The sequence below is a fragment of the Battus philenor genome, unplaced genomic scaffold (assembly GCF_028537555.1).
Source record: "Battus philenor isolate CCGP_79_NKW_IND1 unplaced genomic scaffold, ilBatPhil1.0.hap1 SCAF_17, whole genome shotgun sequence".
NCBI classification, from domain to species: Eukaryota; Metazoa; Arthropoda; class Insecta; order Lepidoptera; family Papilionidae; genus Battus; species Battus philenor.
In genome coordinates, this window is record NW_027181679.1 from 10237309 (window position 1) to 10256995 (window position 19687).

General features: G+C 35.3%; 1 protein-coding gene and 1 long non-coding RNA gene across 2 annotated transcripts in view; one reads left to right on the forward strand and one right to left on the reverse strand.

Moving 5' to 3' along the window:
* GluProRS (Glutamyl-prolyl-tRNA synthetase) overlaps nt 1-19687 on the forward strand; it is a 37906-nt gene that overhangs the window by 4680 nt on the left and 13539 nt on the right. Inside the window, exons 10-16 of the mRNA XM_068763342.1 lie at nt 229-373; nt 751-998; nt 1927-2134; nt 3069-3257; nt 18015-18218; nt 18410-18604; nt 19219-19428. Coding sequence (XP_068619443.1) covers nt 229-373; nt 751-998; nt 1927-2134; nt 3069-3257; nt 18015-18218; nt 18410-18604; nt 19219-19428 — 1399 coding nt within the window. The remainder of the gene's footprint in view (nt 1-228; nt 374-750; nt 999-1926; nt 2135-3068; nt 3258-18014; nt 18219-18409; nt 18605-19218; nt 19429-19687) is intronic.
* Nucleotides 4669-6223, reverse strand: LOC137920101 (uncharacterized). Its single transcript, XR_011106752.1, has 3 exons — nt 6006-6223; nt 5560-5912; nt 4669-4876 (listed from the first exon to the last, which is right to left on the reverse strand). It is a non-coding gene; the product is annotated as an uncharacterized lncRNA (long non-coding RNA).

Below are 19687 nucleotides of genomic sequence, written 5' to 3' on the forward strand. Positions count from 1 at the left end.
AAAACCTGGCCGATTTTATTGTGGGATCTGGTCTTCTCAGGGCGCGGTATATCCTCTCGACACGATACGTTTTTGGGTCGAAGAATGCTATTATAGTATAGTTCAATCTGGTTCTAGTTACTATCAAATTGAGCTCTTTTAACAATGTTCTCATGATATATACAACATAGTGATATGTTGTACATGAGGTGAAAAGCAGAAAATAATTTGATGTTTTTCAATTTATAGGGACGATCCGCGTATGCCAACAGTGCGTGGTGTACTGCGTCGTGGCATGACTGTGGAGGGGCTTCGCCAGTTTATCCGCGCACAGGGCTCTAGTCGCTCCGTTGTGTTCATGGAGTGGGATAAGATATGGGCCATAAACAAGAAGGTATATTATATATAATAGCTTACCTTTATAAATTTATATTGTCAGTGATATGTAGTAAACGGTTAGTGTTAATCGCGTAAAATTATGATAGGACATAAAAATAGATTTCTTGAAAAAAGTGTAGTTCACAGAGATATAGTTTATATTATATTATATAGTTATAGTTCATCCTGAACATAAACTGGAATAGAGTAATATGCCTTTTGGGCACAGCCTGTGCTGAATCAAATTTTTCATATTACTTAGAGATAAATATAGGCATGTATCTTCTATTTTATTCTGCCACCACATAAATTTGTACCTGGCAGCTCAAATCTAATTTAATTGTAGTTTTATTTTTTATTACAATTCTTTTTAATAAATGTACATTTTTATAGGTTATCGATCCCATAGCACCTCGTTATACGGCTCTCGAAGCAAAGCCAGTGCCTGTGAATTTGAAAGGAATTACTACTGACTCCACTCTTACCGTACCATTACATCCTAAGAATCCAGATGTAGGATCCAAGACAGTGTGGGTGTCACCACGGCTGTTAATAGACCAAGCTGATGCTGTGACGTTAAAGGAAGGCGAGAACGCTACATTCATTAACTATGGAAACATCATGATCGACAAGATTCACAGGTAAATTATTTGTTAATATAATGTATTAATATGTAGATTGGCGTCTGGAAACGATATACTCTATAGGGTATTTGATAAAAGACGTTTTCGGAGTGCTCAAACTCTCTATTCACTTTTTACAGAAATTCGCAAAAGTCCCATTTTTCTTGTTGGTGGAACACTTCCCAATTGTTTTATTTGTACCGTGTTTCAAATATTTTTCTCTGTCATGACGCGCTGGCCGCAGCGCTTTTACATTGAAAGAATCAATTTAGAAAGTTCATTCTCTTTTATGAATTGACCAATCAGCTAACGGAATACATCGAAAGTTCTCGAACGTTTTAATCTCTGCCAATGAACGCTATTTAGTTCCGTAAACAACTCTGGAAACTATGTGACAATCGTCCTTAATTCATTACAATAAGGTCCGACCTAGCTTGTGTTAAATGGCTATATGCAGTACTTAGCCGAGAAGTTGAGTAGTGAACAATATTCCGCTAAGTTTTTTTAGTAAAGTTTTAAAATTAAGATGATAAAACATCACCCGTTGTATATTTACTTTAAAAAATCTGAAATTACATTATTCTGCCAATATAAACTCATCCTTACGCTATGACTAATTAATTAGTTTTTGTTTCTTTCTATCAAACAGTAACTATTTATTAAGGGGACTGGAAAGTATTGTTGCTTTTTTAAGTTAAATTCACACGACTACATTTTTAACAAGTTTTTATTTCTAATCAATAATATATTCACCTTCGTTATCAACAACCTTTTGTAATCTAGTATACAAATTTTCAATGCCGGAGCGATAAAAATCAAACGGTTTTTCTGTAAAATCTATCAATAGAAAGGACATTACTTTCCGGCCACCCTAATACATAGCAAGTAATTTATTAAAATTTAATCATTTAAATTTACTGTTTTAATGTCAATTTTATTTTATAAGGGGACCAGATGGAATAGTGACTTCTATAGATGCAACACCAAATTTGGAGAACAAAGACTACAAGAAAACCTTGAAGTTGACCTGGCTGGCAGACACGCCTCAGTCACCCACAGTGGAGACTTACTGTGTATTCTTTGATCACATTATATCCAAACCTCTGCTTGGAAAAGATGAGGATTTCAAGCAGTATATTGGTCATCAGACCAGGGTAAGAAGCCTTAATTAATAAATTAATTTGCTAGTTAACCTATTAATATTTTAGGCGTTATAGTTTCATATGTGCAATAGACGCCCACTGTAAGGCCAAACGGACACCGTGGCGATCTTTAAGGGAGGCCACGGTGACCCGTCCTTTGTTACAGGAAGGCCTAACCACGTCGCATTGCCAATCGGTTGCACGACGTGGGAATAAATACTTGAAATGTAAAACGTAGGGACAAATATCTACTTTCGGGAATTAATAACTGTAACTTTATTATTAGTTCTCTAGGATCTACTTTGTTAATCGTAAACTTTTTAATTAATAGACAAACATGACAGTTTCTATTAGTTGAGATCTCGATTTTCTGGTAAATGTAATATTAATTATTCTGGTAAATATTATATCAGGTAACATATATTAAAAAAAAAAGATATTTAAATAAATGTCACAGTGGTACCTATACTTTCTTTTAGAAGAAACTATTATATATTATTCTCCAGACAGAGCTCACTTTAATTAAGAATGTGTTTACATGCATCTGCCTATAGTCTCTGTTAACTGTAACTGGCTTGTTTAAATTCCTTTACGAATCAAGACTTCCTAATTTGCTATGCATCTTTTTCATTGTTGTTTACAACAGTGTGAGTGAAAAAGCACTAAATTATCTTCGTCTAGCAAATAAAATAAAGTTGCAAGTAAATTAAAGCAGGTGTGGTAATATATAATATGGCGGAAAAATTGGCTCTTGCTGATGCCAAGAATGCCCTGTTGAATCCTGCACTGAGCTATGTTGTATATGTTGAATCTCGACATAAACAGTTGCACAATTATTAAAAAATAAAAGAGATAGAGATGGGCCGAGGAACCGCTGTAACTCCTCCTATCATTTACTGTAATAGGAAGTAAATACTTCTTGTTATCGTTATGTTTTTTGTTTCAGTGGGAAATGTTAATGTTGGGCGAGCCGGAGCTGGCGAAGGTCCGTGTTGGGGACATCATCCAATTGCAGAGGCGTGGATTCTTCCGCGTTGACGTTGCCCCAGGGCCTGTTTCGGAACATACTGGCCGCGCAGCACCCCTAATATTGTTCCACGTGCCCGACGGGCATAGCAAGGAAATGCCCGGACAGGTTAGTACATATCTATGTCAATTATGATAACAGTATTAACAAACGGCCTTTGCGTTCACTCTGACTTCTCGAGTGTTTTTTTTTGCATTAATTTACCTGTAATTAAACAATTTAATCATATATACGTGCAATATATAGTAAACTCAATATATGGATAAGTGACAATTTTACATAAAATAGAAATAAATTAGGCGGGTTAAATATATTTTAAATATAATTAGATAAGTATTTTAATTTTGGGACAGAATAGGAAAAGTGAATCAAATTTTGTTACTAAAAATAGATAATAAAGTAGGTAGTAAAAAAAAATTATACTTTAATTGTCACGAACTTTGGTGAGGTAGGCCGTTGGGAGGTTAAGGAGCTTAAGGGGTTATACCATAATCACCGCGACGCATTGGTTGGCGCAGTGTGGTATTAACTTTGTCAAGTTAAACTTGTTTATGAGTAGTGGCAATTTTATATAAAAATAATATTAAATAATAAAAATATTAATATGTACGACTCATGGTTGTATGTCTCCGCCCTGTGCCGCAGGGCTACCACTTTCGTGTTTATGCAAAACATTTTTCATTTATATTGCTTATATAAGTGATGTATGTATGTTTAGGTGTAATTATATGTGTGTGCTCTGAAACATGACATTTATGGTTTTTTTTATGTGCACCTTATACTGCCTTTTCCTTTTCATTTCTCTCTCATTACCACCCAAAGGTTGTCTGCTCGAGTTTTTCTCGAGTGAGAAGAAATCACGTCTACATAAATTATTTAATTAATATATATTATTTTTTTATTTAATTAATATATTATAAATTAGAAATTAAATATTTTATTTTTAGTATTATTAATGGTACATTCCCTTTAAATTAGCTTATTATTATTATTTTGGGGTACAACAGTGTAAAAATAGACTTAATATTTCAAGAACAAAAAAAAAGAACGACAATTTAGTCTATGCCTTCATTGTAAAAATTAAAGTTTCAAGTGAACTGCAAGTTTCTTGGAACATATTTTATTTGCAAGCTACATTATTACCATAAGTTATTTTAAACAACGTTATTTTAAGGATAGGATGAATTGTATCTTAATGAAATTTGTATGAGAGTGCTATTTTGTACCTTACTGCACTTGTTTTCATGCATTTTAACTAAACTATTGATCATTTTAAATAAATACTACAATAAAGTAGTTCCATAGTGTTTTATGATTCATTAAGAGACATTACAAATTAAAAAAAATTGGTGATAGTATTTATTGACTACGGAAATAAACAATTATTACAAATATAACAATGTCGTATTCCTTTCTCATAATATAACGTTAATAATAAAATTTATCCCTAGTACTTAGGATTTTTACTATGATAAAATTAAAACTATCAACATGAAAAAAAGCTATTAATATGAGGAAAAAAACGTGTTTGCACAAACATATTCAATTGTTAATCTTTGTTTTGGATGCAGTTTTAACATCTTCTCTATTAATGTACAAAGTAATTGTACTTTAAATGTATAATTTTGTTCATTGCACTCTAATCCACTTTGAATTACAGACTGTGCAGCTAAAATGTACGTCTTGATATTACCACCCTTTATACAATTATTCATATGGTTGTCTGCCTGTAAAAAATTAATATAAATTAGTTTTTTGTTTGGCTATACCACAAATAACTTTTGTATGGTTTTTTTAAGTTATTATTTAACATAAGGCCCTATTGTAGAAAAATGTCCAAATATGTTCATGTTACAAATACTGTAACACAAAACTTTAGTTTTAGTAGGTCACCACACTGTAGATGACTACAAAGTAGACAGCACACCTTGGGAATAGTGCATTCGTCTGCAGGAAATTTGAATCTTTATTAAAACATAATTACAAATTGTTAAAAAAAAATAGTCCCGCTGAGTTTATTTCGCCTACTTCTCAGGTCATGATTCATGTTTTATCTGAACAGACGATAGAGTCAACTTGACGTCGAGAAGAAATTATAATGTATCATATTAAATAAATATTTTCAAATTTAAGCATTTAAAAACAATGATTTAAACCCAGTAGGAAACCAGGAAGAGATAGATAGAACACATTTTTTACATATTTAAATATTATTTACATTAAAAATAGTAACAGTTAATAAATTAAGGATATTCATATAATAGATACAGTTTTTTTTACTAATTTTCTTGCATTAGTAGCTACCTGCTCTATCAACAATTTTGGCTTGATGTATGAGATGTCCTGTATGATTGTATTTACTTAAATGATAATTATTTCAAGTGTATTATTGAACTAATAGTTAACATACCAAAGCAGTTGGAGTACCTCCAATAAAACATGTATTTTTAAACTTTGAACCTTTGATCATTTCTTCAGGCAAGTTGCCAAAAAGGCACATTTGTTGAAGTAAAACATCATAGTCCGTTTTACCCGAAAATAATGTAGAGTTAGTTGTCATGTTATATATGACCAACGCTGTAGACCAGACATCAATGCTATAGCCATATGAGTATCCTAAAATATTTTCTGGTGCACGATAATTAGTGGTACCAGTTGAAGACTTTGTATTAGAATATAGATAATAATAATAGGCTTCATCAAATCCACATACTTTTAGCTGGCCATTTATCGAGTCCAAAAGTATATGGCTTGGTTTTATATCTGTAACATATCACATTATATCATAAATTTTACAATGGAAATTTTTTAATTACATAATCCAAATTATTTTATCATTATTTTTATAAATATTACCACTATGTATTATTTGGTAGATTCTTAATGCAAACACTGCTTCTACTAACTGCTTCGCCAAATTACGTATCTGGTCTATATGAATAGGCATCTTTTTACTTTGTAAATATTGTTCTAAATTACTTGGGTAATAATGAGTCATAAGACACTTTTGACCTTGAAGGTCAAAACTGTTTAATAACAGTATGCATGATAAGTTTTCTAACGGAATATCCTTTTTTAGTATCTTCAACATGTTCTCTTCGTTAGAATAATGGTCATGTTTGCTGAAAGATAGTAGTATATAATAGTACTTAATTAATATTTAACTTTAATAGAGAATCATGTGTACTTTAAAGAAATGACATACTCCAAAATCTTGACGGCATAGTGTTGTTCTGATGAATTTGTACATTTAAATATTTTCGAGTATTGGCCATAATGAGATACAGATATCACTGAAAATTTATTCTTTAATGTATCACACATCTTTATTTCTAATTGTCCAGCTAATATTTTGTCGAACTTTGTGACAAAATGATATTTTAATATCTCTTGCTTAATTTCCAGATGTTCTTCAACAAAATTTGTACCATTTTCCATCATTGAAGTGTTTTTGTCTAAACCATTATCTTTAAATTCTTTTGGATTATGTAATGTTACTTCATTTTGTTCTTGGTATACATTTTCATCTTTGCTGTAAATTTCGGATGGTTTCTTAAGGTCATTTAGCTCATAAGAAAATATTTTTTCTTTTAAATTCTTTGATTCTGGATTATTCTCTTTAGTGTCTTGGATGGCAATGACACTGGGTTTTTCAATGTGTACAAATTCAGTTTCATGAACATCTTTATTCTTAGTGTTACTTACGATATTGTCCAAAGTAACAATGTTATCACTAAAATCGGACATACAGGGTTAATTAACATATATTAAAAGTACCATTTTTAAATACCTGTGACTCGGTAATATTACTAAATCTACTTAAACACGGTGTAGCTTAGTTGGAATCTTTTAATTTCAATGCCAAAATAAAAAAATCTATATACACAGAGAGTACAAATATTTTTATTAAAAAATATATCTACTTTTCGTTTTGTTCATATTAATACTATATTGCTAAAACAATTATTTTACTTTAGTTGGGTTCTTATTAATAATAGGTAATTCCTCAAATTTCTCACAATGATAAAAAGGTAACAAAACGGTGGAAGTTTGGAATTATTCTAGAACCCAAAAACTCAGGATTTTTTTTGAGAGAGAAAGGTAAGAAGACTGCAAAATGTGATGATGGGTATATATGATTATAGGTAAGATATGAATAAATATTAATATTTTCTAAACTGAACAGTTTCAGCCAAAAAGATAGAAGTGAAAAGACACCAATTGAGTTATAACTAAACTAGATATACCATTAATTTTATATTTATGCCTGGGTTAGGGGAATGTTATTATTAAAAAATGTATAAAATTTTAAGAACTTCATTGTACCTTGAACAAAAAGATGAATTGTCTTTATTGTTGTTAATTCGAGTAAATTCTTTACTTATTTTGATATTTTTTGATATATTTGAATTACCGTTTAAACTTTCACTTTCAGATAAGGTAGTTAGTTCTGCTGATTTATTACCATTTTCTACACTGTTATTTATTCTATTATCAAGTATCATTTTTTTTGAATTTTCGCATGAAAACAAACTTTCTACAAGTGCATCTACATCAAAATCATCAAGGAAAGTAAGGTCTGGGTTACTTTCAACAAATTTTATGTCCTCAGTTTCCATGTTTTCTTCATTCTTATTTGTAAAAGTTAATGTTATGTTTATCTTACTTATTTTATTTGTTGTGTTTTTATTGTTAGTATTTTGGAAGATATTTGTATCAATTTTTTTATTCCTCTCTATCTTTTTTATATGCCTTAATTCTTTGGATTTAAATTTTTTAACCACTTTGTCTGAAGTTTGCATATTTTAAACTGGCGATACCATTGAGTTAAGCCGGATTAATATTATACTGTTAGTGTTGTTTAGCTGGCTTAGGATAGTTCTTAAATTTTAGTTTTTTATAAGTGGTATAGTTCTCTTGCACCTGTAATATAATTTTATTTACTATTAAGTGATTAAAATGAAGGATTGGGTGATCTTTCCATGTTCTATTTTTTGTTTAAAAAAATTATTACACTTGCCTATAAAATTCTGTAAAAAGGCCTATGATCATATATTTTTTAGGTATTTTATTTGCATTATCTTATTAACCAAGTTTTTATTATTTTCATACATTAATAGTTTAAATGTGTTTATAAATAAAGAGCTAAATATTTTAATTCTTGTTTAGAAAATATCAGAATAGAATTTTATCAATGACTCCATCTTCATTACAGATAATAGGCACTAAAAAGTAGTTTAGTATAGTTAGTATAGTTTTATATAGATAAGTTTGTGATCATAACTTAGTAATAGAGAGGTATGGCAGAAGCAAAGGCTTTAGATTGTTTTAAATACAAATTTACACCATTAGCAACAACTTTCTAGAACACGGTTGTTGCAGATTTTTTATATGGATTTTCAAGAAGCTTACACTTTTCACACAGTAGGTAAAAAACTTTCTAAGTGTTATGGTCTGTGGATCTTAATAGCAGAAATATTACTTTGGTAGCTTTAAATTGGATAAATTATAGTGCCAAATTTCTTAGAGATATGTCAATGTTTAATGAATATAAATATATATTTAATGTCATGCCATTGTCATGCATGATCATTATTTTATTGTCATTGATGCATAATCTTTTATAATATTTTACATAAGATTTCTTCTTATAAATAAAAAAAATATTTGTTTGCATAAAGAGTATCCTATCCATTATCCTAGTATATTATTATTATCCTATAGTATTCTTATGTTTAATATCTATTCTCTTATAAATGCAATTTCATAATTATTTTTTATATTATCACTATGCATTAGTAAAAAAAAATTATAGCATTTAATTTAGATTCTGTTACTGTACATACAAATTAGATTTAGTAGTGTTACTGTATTAGTAATTTTGATTGAAAAATCTTTCAATTTGGTGTTTGTATTTTAAATTTATTTTATAAACTAATTTATTATGCTCAGAAAAAAATAATTAAGAAATCCTTGATGTCACTATACAATGCATATCTCATAAAAAGATGCCAGAAGAGCCCAATTTGATAGTAACTTAATTCTAATTAAGAGGTCCTTCAATGATATCTCTTAAAAATCTATAACTTACCATACAAAATATGTGACAGAAAATTCTAAACATTGCTGATCTCAGAAGAGTTCACAACACACAAATAACCTTAATACCATAGTTTGAGCACTTCATTCTCAAGCTATATTATTATTAATAAAATTCTGTGCATTATAAAATGATTTAAAAAACTTTTATTTACATTTATTCTAAAATTTTCAAACAAAATCGTCGAGTTCTCTTGGTAATTTTAAAGTAATTGAAGCGTTGTTATTACATATTTCAAGAACATACAGACGATAGGCTAATTATATTAAATCGTAATAAAACTTACTTTTTGTTAAAAATATTCGTTACGTTTAGACATGTTCCAACGTAATTTTTAATATTCAAATGATTGTCTTCAAATTCACATTTAAGGCAATAAAACTAACATAAGCGACACTATTTCATAATAGATAAAGGTTACGATTGGATCAATACAGTTGACAAACTGAAAAAACAGTTTGTCAACTGTATTGATTTATCTCTTTTGACATTAATACTATTTGACGTATTTTTAAAATTTTGTTTTTTTAGAATTGTTATGTTGTCTATGGCTGTATTCACGGTTTGCTCAGTTTAAAACTCTCTTTGTCTCTCTATTTGTCTTGCTTAATGTTTTCTTCAGGAACCGATTACTATTTAAAAAAAAATGACAATACAACGGGTACCTTTTTAAAAATAAAGGACATTTTCAGCTGATTTGTGTTTTACATGAGTCTTTTATGAAATTAATTTTGGTAGTATTGATCGTTTATGCTTGGATATTGGCACTATTTAGTTAAATTTATTGAAAACGGCAAAGGTCCTTTTTCGCTCTTTCGCTCTCCATAGCTGTTATTTGGAAGTGTGACTGTTATCCTATCTCTCAAAAAAGAAAATGTGATTATGATCATGACCTTATAAAAAAATAATAGAGAATATTCAGAAGAAAGACGTTTGCAAAACCTGAATGTTAATAATAAATTCTGGTTGATTAATGGCTATCTATTACTTATTATTATAACGAAAAATGTAAAATAATACAATAATGAGAGCTGTTGAAGTTATTAAATTTACGTTCTTTAAAGCGTATATACTAGTAAAATAACATTTTCTATCAGCAGTTTAAAAAAATATCGAAATCTATTACACATGTGGAATCTTCTTAGCTTATAAAGCGATCGCTATGGCGGTATCTTATTGCGAAAGAACTGTCCCCCGTTAAAGCACCTGTTGATGAAGTAGTGTGTTTTAGTGTATAAAGTTTTCGATAGAATTAATTCAGTAACATAATTGGCGTTCAATATGAAAATAAAAATAAATTTAAGGTTACTTAAATGAAGAATAAATTTAATGTAAAATCCGACGTCATTTTATTGTTTTTTAATTTTATTGTGTTACAAATGAAAATCTTATCAGGGATCTCGACATATACTGTGACAATGTTTTTTAATTAAATTTGTCTTTTCAACTCTTAAATGACTTGTTATAATTCTATGTAATATTGTTTAGGTACGAAGTTAATTTTATTTCACATCATTGTTCTACATAGAAGTGATTCATAAAAAAATTAAAAAGTACGTATTAAATTATTACACGAATTTTTTTCGTCTGAAATAAAATAAACTCGCGCTATTCCTAAAAACATGTTATTCATTCTGTATAATCGTTATCTTCTGTTCATAGAACAATTATTGCATAAAATTTATTGTTGATGTTTGGGAGATTTATAATTGGTAACAACAGTAGTTTTAAAATTATTATTTAATGTTAGATACGTTAATTGAAAAATAATAAATGTTGTATTAAAGACAAATAAATTTCAATATATTTTACGAGTGCGCAACTAACTACCAGATAATTATTAAAATGATTTCAGTTATATTTCAGGTGTAAAAAATGTTCATTTATCGTTATAATGCTTTGGTTTAATATATTTAGAACTATAAGTCATTGCGTAACGAATCTGAACTACGTATGTTTAACTGTTATACTTTTATAAAAAGTGAAAGGAATACGTGGAGGACGTATTGAGTGAATCGTCTGTAAATACTTAGTATTAAAGAAAGCAGCTTTGAATACGCATCGTGCGTGAACGTAATTTTGCTAACCGATTGGGATCGTATTTTTAATGTTTCGTTTAGTAAATTATATTTTATAAGTGACTGTGTCTGTAAGTGTGCTTCTTAATGTCTCATGTTTTTGATATTTGAAATATAATGACACGTGGTTGTGTATGTACCATATGGATTTATTTTAATAAATTATTTTGTAACTATTTAAAACTTTAAATGTATCCTACGTGAACGTACGATACGTGAACATTTACATATATATTTTTTAATTGTTTATAACTGCCATAATTTAATATGCATTCGCGATTATTAAAGGTAATAGGATTTTAACCATGATTACATTGATTGATAATAGGGGTAAATGTAAATAGGTCGGTTTAAAAATAATGTAGAAAAATAAATGTGATTATAATATTTTAAGAAAAAACGTGTTGAAATTCGGAGTACTACTAATTACTAAAAAATTAAAATTAATAATTGTTTACTATCCTTGAACACTTGGTATTCCAATAAAAAAATATTGTAATATAAATATGTTTGCGTGTGCGTGCGTGCGTGCGTGCGTGCGTGCGTGCGTGCGTGCGTGCGTGCGTGCGTGCGTACGTGCGTGCGTACGTGCGTGTGTGCGTGCGTGTGTGTGTGTGTGTTTTTTTTTTTTTTTTTTATAGAGGTTTAAAAATACCTTTACGTATCATAGGGCCTGATGTTGGTGCCCCGTATGTCGGACTCGATCTAGATCAATACCGACTAAAAACAATCCTCTCTCTTCGGTATCCCTGGTCCCCACGGCATGGCCGTTAGGCATTACTTCGCGGGGGGGATTTAGCCGCAGCTTTCTCTGATAGAGTGGCTGTTCAGGCCAACTTCCTCCGCTCTTGCTCTATTTTACGCAACTCCTTTAGCACCGTCGTACAGTACGCGCTCGTAAGTTCCCAGGCCGAAGGCGAGGATAGCATTGTAGCTATCAGAGTTTCAGGATAGATTTTGCATCCTACACCTTCTTCCCAAGACCTCCTGGCTTCGTTAAATCGGGGGCAGACGAAAAAGACATGCTCTGCATCTTCAATCATTCCGACACAATTAGGACAGTCAGGGGAATCTTCGTATTTGAACCTATGGAGATACGCTCGGTAACAGCCGTGGCCGGATATCATCTGAGTCAGGTAGTAGTTCAACTCTCCATGATCTCGGTTCACCCATGACTCTAGGTTTGGTATTAGCTTACGCGTCCATTTTCCTTTCGTCGACTTATCCCAGGACGATTGCCACTGTTGCAAGCTTTTCAGTCTTCCCCGAATTCTAAGTTCAGCTGAAGTTGGGTCTGATTTGCTTTTTTTGCTACGGTACAGATCAGTTCTTTCGTCTGCAAGAAGCGCAACAGGAACCATACCTGCTATCACGCATGCTGCATCCTCCGATACTGTACGAAAGGCGCTAGCTACCCGTAGAGTGCTGACTCTATAAACAGAGGCGATTTTCCGTCGGGACTCCTGTTTGCTCAGTGCGTCGGACCATATGGGTACTCCGTACATAAGCACTGACGTAGTCACCGACGCTAATAACTTCCTTCTGTTTTGCTTGGGACCTCCGACATTAGGCATGAGTCGGCAGAGTTTAGCTGTCACCAGAGACGCCTTCGCTGCTGCTCTCTCAGCCTGATCTTTAAAGTTTAGCCTATGGTCGATCATTACTCCTAGGTACAGTATAGCTGGTTGAGTTGCGATTTCACAGCTGCCGACATTGAGTGTGATGGTCTCCGCAACTCTCCTGCCAGTAATGAGCACTGCTTCCGTCTTCTGCTCAGCCAGTTCTAGTCCGACTGACCTCATCCACAGGGTGATTACTTGGAAGGATCTTTCAAATGCCCACTTCACTTCCTCCACGTGTTTCGCTACTATAACGACTGCTAGATCATCAGCGAATGCGACGAGTTTAGTTTCGCTGGGTAGATGTTTCTTTAGGAGTCCATCGTACATAGCGTTCCACAAAAGTGGCCCTAGTACTGACCCCTGTGGGACGCCTCCAGTGACTTTGTACTCCTCCGTCCCGATTTCCGTAGTGTATATGAGGACCCTATCAGAGAAGTAACTAGCGACTATTTTACGTAGGTATAGAGGTACATTCAGTGAGCTAAGTGCCCCCATGATGACCTCCCATTTTGCTGAGTTAAAGGCGTTTTTAATGTCCAAGGTGGCAACCAGGCAGTATTTTATCGAGCCTCTCTTCCATCTTTTCCCAGACACTGCTAGTTTTGCTATATTGACTACTTGCTCTATAGCGTCCAGCGTAGACCGGCCTTTTCTGAACCCATACTGTGAGTTAGCTAGGTGGGGTTCAACTGCTGCTTCGATCCTGCTGTGGATAATACGTTCTAGTATTTTCCCCGCAGTATCCAGCATACAGAGGGGCCGGTATGACGATGGCTCGTCTGGTGGCTTCTTACCTTTAGGGAGAAGTACCAGTCTCTGTCGTTTCCACGCGGTAGGAAAGGTGCCTTCCAGTAAGCAGCTATTGTAGGCCTCCAAGAAGACTCCTGGTGTTGCTACAACAGCTTGCTTAAGAGCTACGTTGGGGATCCCATCCGGTCCCGGAGCTTTGTTGTTTCCAACCCTACCGCATGCTACCATTAGCTCCTTCTCGGTAATAGGGGGGATTTCATTCGGATCCACAATCCCTAGTTGAAAGGAGGATTTTGGTTGCGTGGGGAACAGAGCTCTGACAATTCTTCCTAGTAGAATAGGACAAGTGGGCGTTGTATTCTCATGTCTCAGTTGTTTAACTACAACCTGGTACGGCTTGCCCCATGGATTCTTTTCAACCTCTTCCAACAATATTTTCCACGCGTTTCTCTTGCTCTCTTTAATGGATTTATTTAATTTTAATCGCGCTTCCTTGTATTTGTCGTAGAGCTGCTCGAATTGTGGTGTTTTCCGAGCCCGTTGGGAGGTTCTACGCGCCTTAACACATATTTTCCTAAGCTCAGCAATGTTATCATTCCACCAGTACACCGGTGGGGTTCGGTTGTTGTTGCGTCGCCTTGGCATTGTTGCATCGCAGGCCTCGGTCAGCCTCCTTATGATTTCAGCCGCCTTTTCACTGGCACTTTTGGAAAGCAGTGGTCGATCCTCGAGTGCTATCTTGAACAGGCCGGGATCATACATGCTAGTCCTCCAACCCACTGAGCCAGTTCTTGTGTGTGGTACTCTATTTGTATTTGGCTTACATGATACCTCCCAGTATATGGCACAGTGGTCGCTAGCGGTGTAAGTATCCGAGATCTCCCAACTGCTATTTCCTCTTGCCAGTGTACTGCTGACGAAAGTGAGATCCACAATTGAGCTCGCCTCGCCTCTTGTGAACGTGGGTTTATCGCCTGTATTAAGTAAGGCGACGTCCAACAGTGACATCGCTTCCAGAAGCTGGCAACCTCTAGTGTTAGTAGCTTTACTACCCCAGTCCACTGCCCAAGCGTTAAAATCTCCAGCTATAGCTACCGGGGAGTACATTCGGGCATCCTCCACTAATTTGGCCAGGAACCGGACGAACTCATCGTGTGTTAGGCTAGGTGGTGCATAGCAACTGTAGAAATGTACTCCATTAAATTTGGCTCTTACAAATCCAGAACAATTATTTTGATTACCCTGGAGAGGTTTAGTGCCACATGCCCAGATGACAGCTTTTCCTTCCTTATCGGTGATCCAGTTTAGGCCACTGATGTGCTTATAGGGTTCCGAAATTAGTACTATGTCTAATTTTAGCTCCCGTACAGTCTGCATGAGTAGGTCTTGGGCAACCTCACAATGATTAAGATTAATTTGTAGTACCTTGATCATTTTTGAGGCTGTCTTAACATCTGAAGTGCTTTTTTAAATACAGGGCAATGACCACATCCTGCAATGTGAGCACAGTCTTCGGAATTCCCAATGTCAACACAGAGGACACATCGGGCTTCCTTACCGCACTCTTTGGCTTTGTGGCCTATTTCCCCACATTTGATGCAGCTCTTCGATCTGTCATGTTTGTTGCTGCATTTGTTTGCAACGTGACCATAGTGCCAGCACCTGAAGCATTTTATAGGCCTTTGAGTAGCTCTTATTCTACAATTGACCCAACCTATCTTGATGTTTTGCCGCTCTGTTAAGGTTCTGGCCAATTCTGCTGCTACTCTAATAGAAGCCGTAAGTGTTCCTCCGTATGCTTTGCGAAGGGACTTGACGCAGTGTTCAGAAATATGGCTTCCTCCGCCAGTTATTTTCTGTAGGGCTTCTACGATTTCAGGCACCGTCGTGGTTTCGTCTAGGTCCTTAATCTCTAATTCCTGTTCAGGTACTTTGCATATCACCGTAGCATCTTTTCCAAGAACTGTGGAAATGGTGTTTCTTATCTCCTGCGTTTTATCTTTTTGATTTTTCGCTAGGATAAGAAGCATATCGCCCGTAGCCGTCCTTCTAATTTTATCAACACATTTGCCTATATGATCCGCGGAAGCATCTTTTTTGACCCGCTTAAGGATCTCGGCGTACTGATCCTTCTGGCTTGGGCGAATGATAAGAGCACTTGGACGCGTTGCTACTTTTTTCTTGGGTTGCTTTTTCTTTTTTACCTCTTTCCACTCCGAGTGATCGTGCGGAAGTGGCGGCTTTGGCTTCAGCTCTGGCCTTACCGTAACTGCTAAGTCCGCTGTATTAGCTTTTCGCAGTTTCGGTGCCTGGCTGATCTCCAAGGGTGAAGAGCGTTCCGTCCTTTTGACTTTTCGCGTTTTTCGGCTCTTCGGTGTTGCCGATTTGCTTTCTTCTTCGGTTTCTTTTACAGTCGTGTCCGAATACAATCTGTATAGAGACGGTGACGTTTGCACTTCTCCTACGGATGTGGTGGCGTTTGATTTTCCGACGCTTCCAATTTCCCTGGTGATCTTTGCAAACGATGTACCTAGCGCGGCCACATGTTTGCGGATCTCTCCATGAACGTTTAATTTGCCCTTTATGTACTCCGCCAGGGCAGTGATTGTATTTTCGTGGAGCTGTAATGCCTTCTTCAGCTCCATATTACTTTCATTTTCGTTTGTTTTTTTTATTAATTTATCCATGCTGTTCCCACGAGAACCTAGGGAAATATACAGTCCGCTTCGGCAGAGCCCCGGTTACCGAAGTAAGGCCACTTAAGTACGCCTGAGGTGGGACCTGGTACCCTCAGGGGAGCGCTTGCGACGACCATTCCCTGTCGCCTTCCAGTCCTGGGCACGCTAGACCACTGACATCGGGTTGTGTTTTGTCCGCGAGGGCTATTTTATTTCACCCCTACCCTGTTTCGCAAATTGCGACTCTCGGGCTTTCCCCTATCCGCAACCTTGGGGACGCGCCACGTAGCAGTACACCTCAGCCCGTGGTGTGTGTGTGTGTGTGTGTGTGTGTGTGTATGTATGTATGTGTCCCTGCGTGTGTGCGTGTGTGGAATATGATTGGAAATAGACGTAAAAACATTTTGGTTTACAAATGAGCTACATATTTACCCCTTCAATGCTTTTACACTTATATACGATCACCCTCTACAGTTAAAGCTTGAAACATAAAGCTATCAAATGGTACCGGAAAAATGTAGTTGTTTCCTTTTTTTAATTAAATGTTTCTCGTACAAGCACCACCAACCTCTGCACCGCTGCGACGCTCCACACAGGGCATCGCGTCATTCACAAACGAACAAGACGCCCCACTACACCGCATAAAACGACCTAAGGGGGTGGCCGCCCGCTCCCTTACCGCGAACAGCGAGGGCGAACCGAGATTTTATCCGGATCCCTACTTGGCTCACCTGTGGTACACGCTGCCGTCCCAAGCCGCAATATACAACATAGACACTACACAGCTCTACTCGGGTAGAGCAGTTTGGTAGATTCGAACGTCATTGTGCAACTGGAATAAGTCTGTCTAGTTTTTGTTTTATTTTTTTTAAGTTCACGAAACTCAGTTCTTATGAAGTTGTAAAAGACCCCGGGCTAACAGCTTGATATTCATCAACCGAGAAAACGTACTAGGTGGGTCGACGACATACCCAAGTTCGCGGGAAGTTATTAGATGCGGTCACTAAATTTAAATCTAACTAATCCGTATTGGTTGCTCTGTATACGTCTCGGATATAATTTTAAATATATAAAGGCAATCGAAATGACAGTTTCTGGCGTGTAGCGTTAAGTTTCCTCAGATCAAGTAATTAATATTTTTTGTAGCATATTATCACTATTATTTCCAATGAAGAACTTCCTATTCTGGATATAGTCTTCTCCTACAGATTTCTAAAAGTACCAGATTGCAATGGCCTGGATGCAGCATATACTGGACGACTTTAACTAAGTTATCTGTCGATCTTTGCGGACATCCTACGCTGTGCTTGCCGGTCCGTGGTCTCTACTCCAGAATCATAAAGCCCCTGCGGTCATTTCTACGCGTTATAGAAAATAATAATCATATTATTTATCAGACTTGATATATTTTGCAGTAACTGAAAATAAGATAGTTATTTCATAGCACAACTATTAAAATAAGGCGTTCCTTTTATGCGTATTGATATTTTACATCGTTAAACCCAAAAAAAAAACCGTTCCCCGGAAAGAAATATCGATACCGATGTAATGGAACAATCCGTAACATCCCCTATTTCATATATGTAAAAAATTTCTGAGTTCAGCCTATTCATTTGAAATTATTACATAAATTCCAGCCGAAACCAACTCAAACAACACAAGCAAAGCAAACAGCGCCGGCAGAAGCAGCTGGCGATGCCTGCAAACTAAATGACGAGGTCGCCAAGCAGGGCGAATTAGTGCGATCACTAAAAGCAGCTAAGGCAGACAAGGCGAAGGTGGATGAAGCAGTCAAGGTCTTGCTGGATTTAAAAGCCAAATACAAGGCTGCCACGGGACAGGTGACTATTTTTTCAATTAATCGATATTTTATGGAAGTGTTCGCCGGAAGTGGGCGGGCGGGAGTTGGGAGAATTCTTAATAAACTTTGATATTCTGACAGCTATATTATTTCATAAAGAAAAAAACGTATTACTATAGCCAAGTGACATTATGTTTGAATAATATCTTATTACAAATTCATGTCTATTAGGAGTGGAAACCCGGGATGGCGCCAGCGCAGAATAAATCACCAGCTGGTGATGCCTCGACCTTGAGTCAGGAGATCACGAAGCAAGGGGATCTGGTACGATCACTTAAGACCAGTAAGGCGGACAAACCTAAAGTTGATGAGGCCGTAAAGGTTCTATTGGAACTTAAAGCAAAGTATAAGGCGTCTACAGGACAGGTATGTTTATCTAAGCTATTTATTAAGACGTATCTGTGAAGAATGTATAAATATAAAATAGAACATAGCCCATAGTTTAGCTATCAAAACAACAACAATTGGCGGTCTTATCGCATTCCGCTTTTTCTTACGGGAAACTTTTGCACGGATTGGAAAAAATGTCGACTGGTACGAAAAATGAAGTATTATAAAACATTATGTGGTACCTTCACTGTAATATTAAATTAATAAACAATAATAATGAAAAAATGAACCTCTAGCTATCGATGCATGAATCATAAGACAAAGTGTTAAGCAAATTCGAATCCAAATCTTTTGAATTTCAAAATCCTTCATAGGGCAGTGTTTATGCAGAGATGTACCATTTGACAAATACACGCAGAATTTTCTATTGCAAAGTACTGTATGCAACGCTGCACATATTATGGGTATATATTTTAACACCAGGTACCACTACCATAATAGCTACCATTGTTTTACGGAACACTTTATAAAGTGAAAAAAAAAAACAGTTGTCGACTCTCACCCGCCATGCTTCGAATGTTCGTATTTAAAGTAGTGTGTACACAAACAAATAAATTCGAAGTGTATCCGAACAAATATCCCATTTATAGGACTGGAAACCCGGAGCAGGTCCGACGTCTTCCCCGGCACCTGCACCAGCAAAACCTTCAAGTGACGCGGCTGAACTGAGCCAACATATAAGTCAGCAAGGCGATTTGGTTCGTTCGCTTAAAACTGCTAAAGCGGAAAAACCTAAAATCGATGAAGCTGTGAAAGTTTTGTTGGATCTTAAGTCGAAGTACAAAGCTGCTACTGGACAGGTGATTGTTTATTTTGTTCGATAAATTTCTTCCTTAGGTAAATAAAAATAATGCAAATTTATCTGACTTTGTGATACATGTTGTCTATAGTGATTTTTAAATCCTGAGATTCACTAATAGACTTCCTGATAGCCTAGGTCGGCGATAGACAATCCAACCGTGAATATTCTATAGCTGAAATAATCATGATTATACCTCAAAAGAATATTAGTCTAATTGCGGAAACTTAAAACACTAAGCACTATTATGGGTGTCTGTA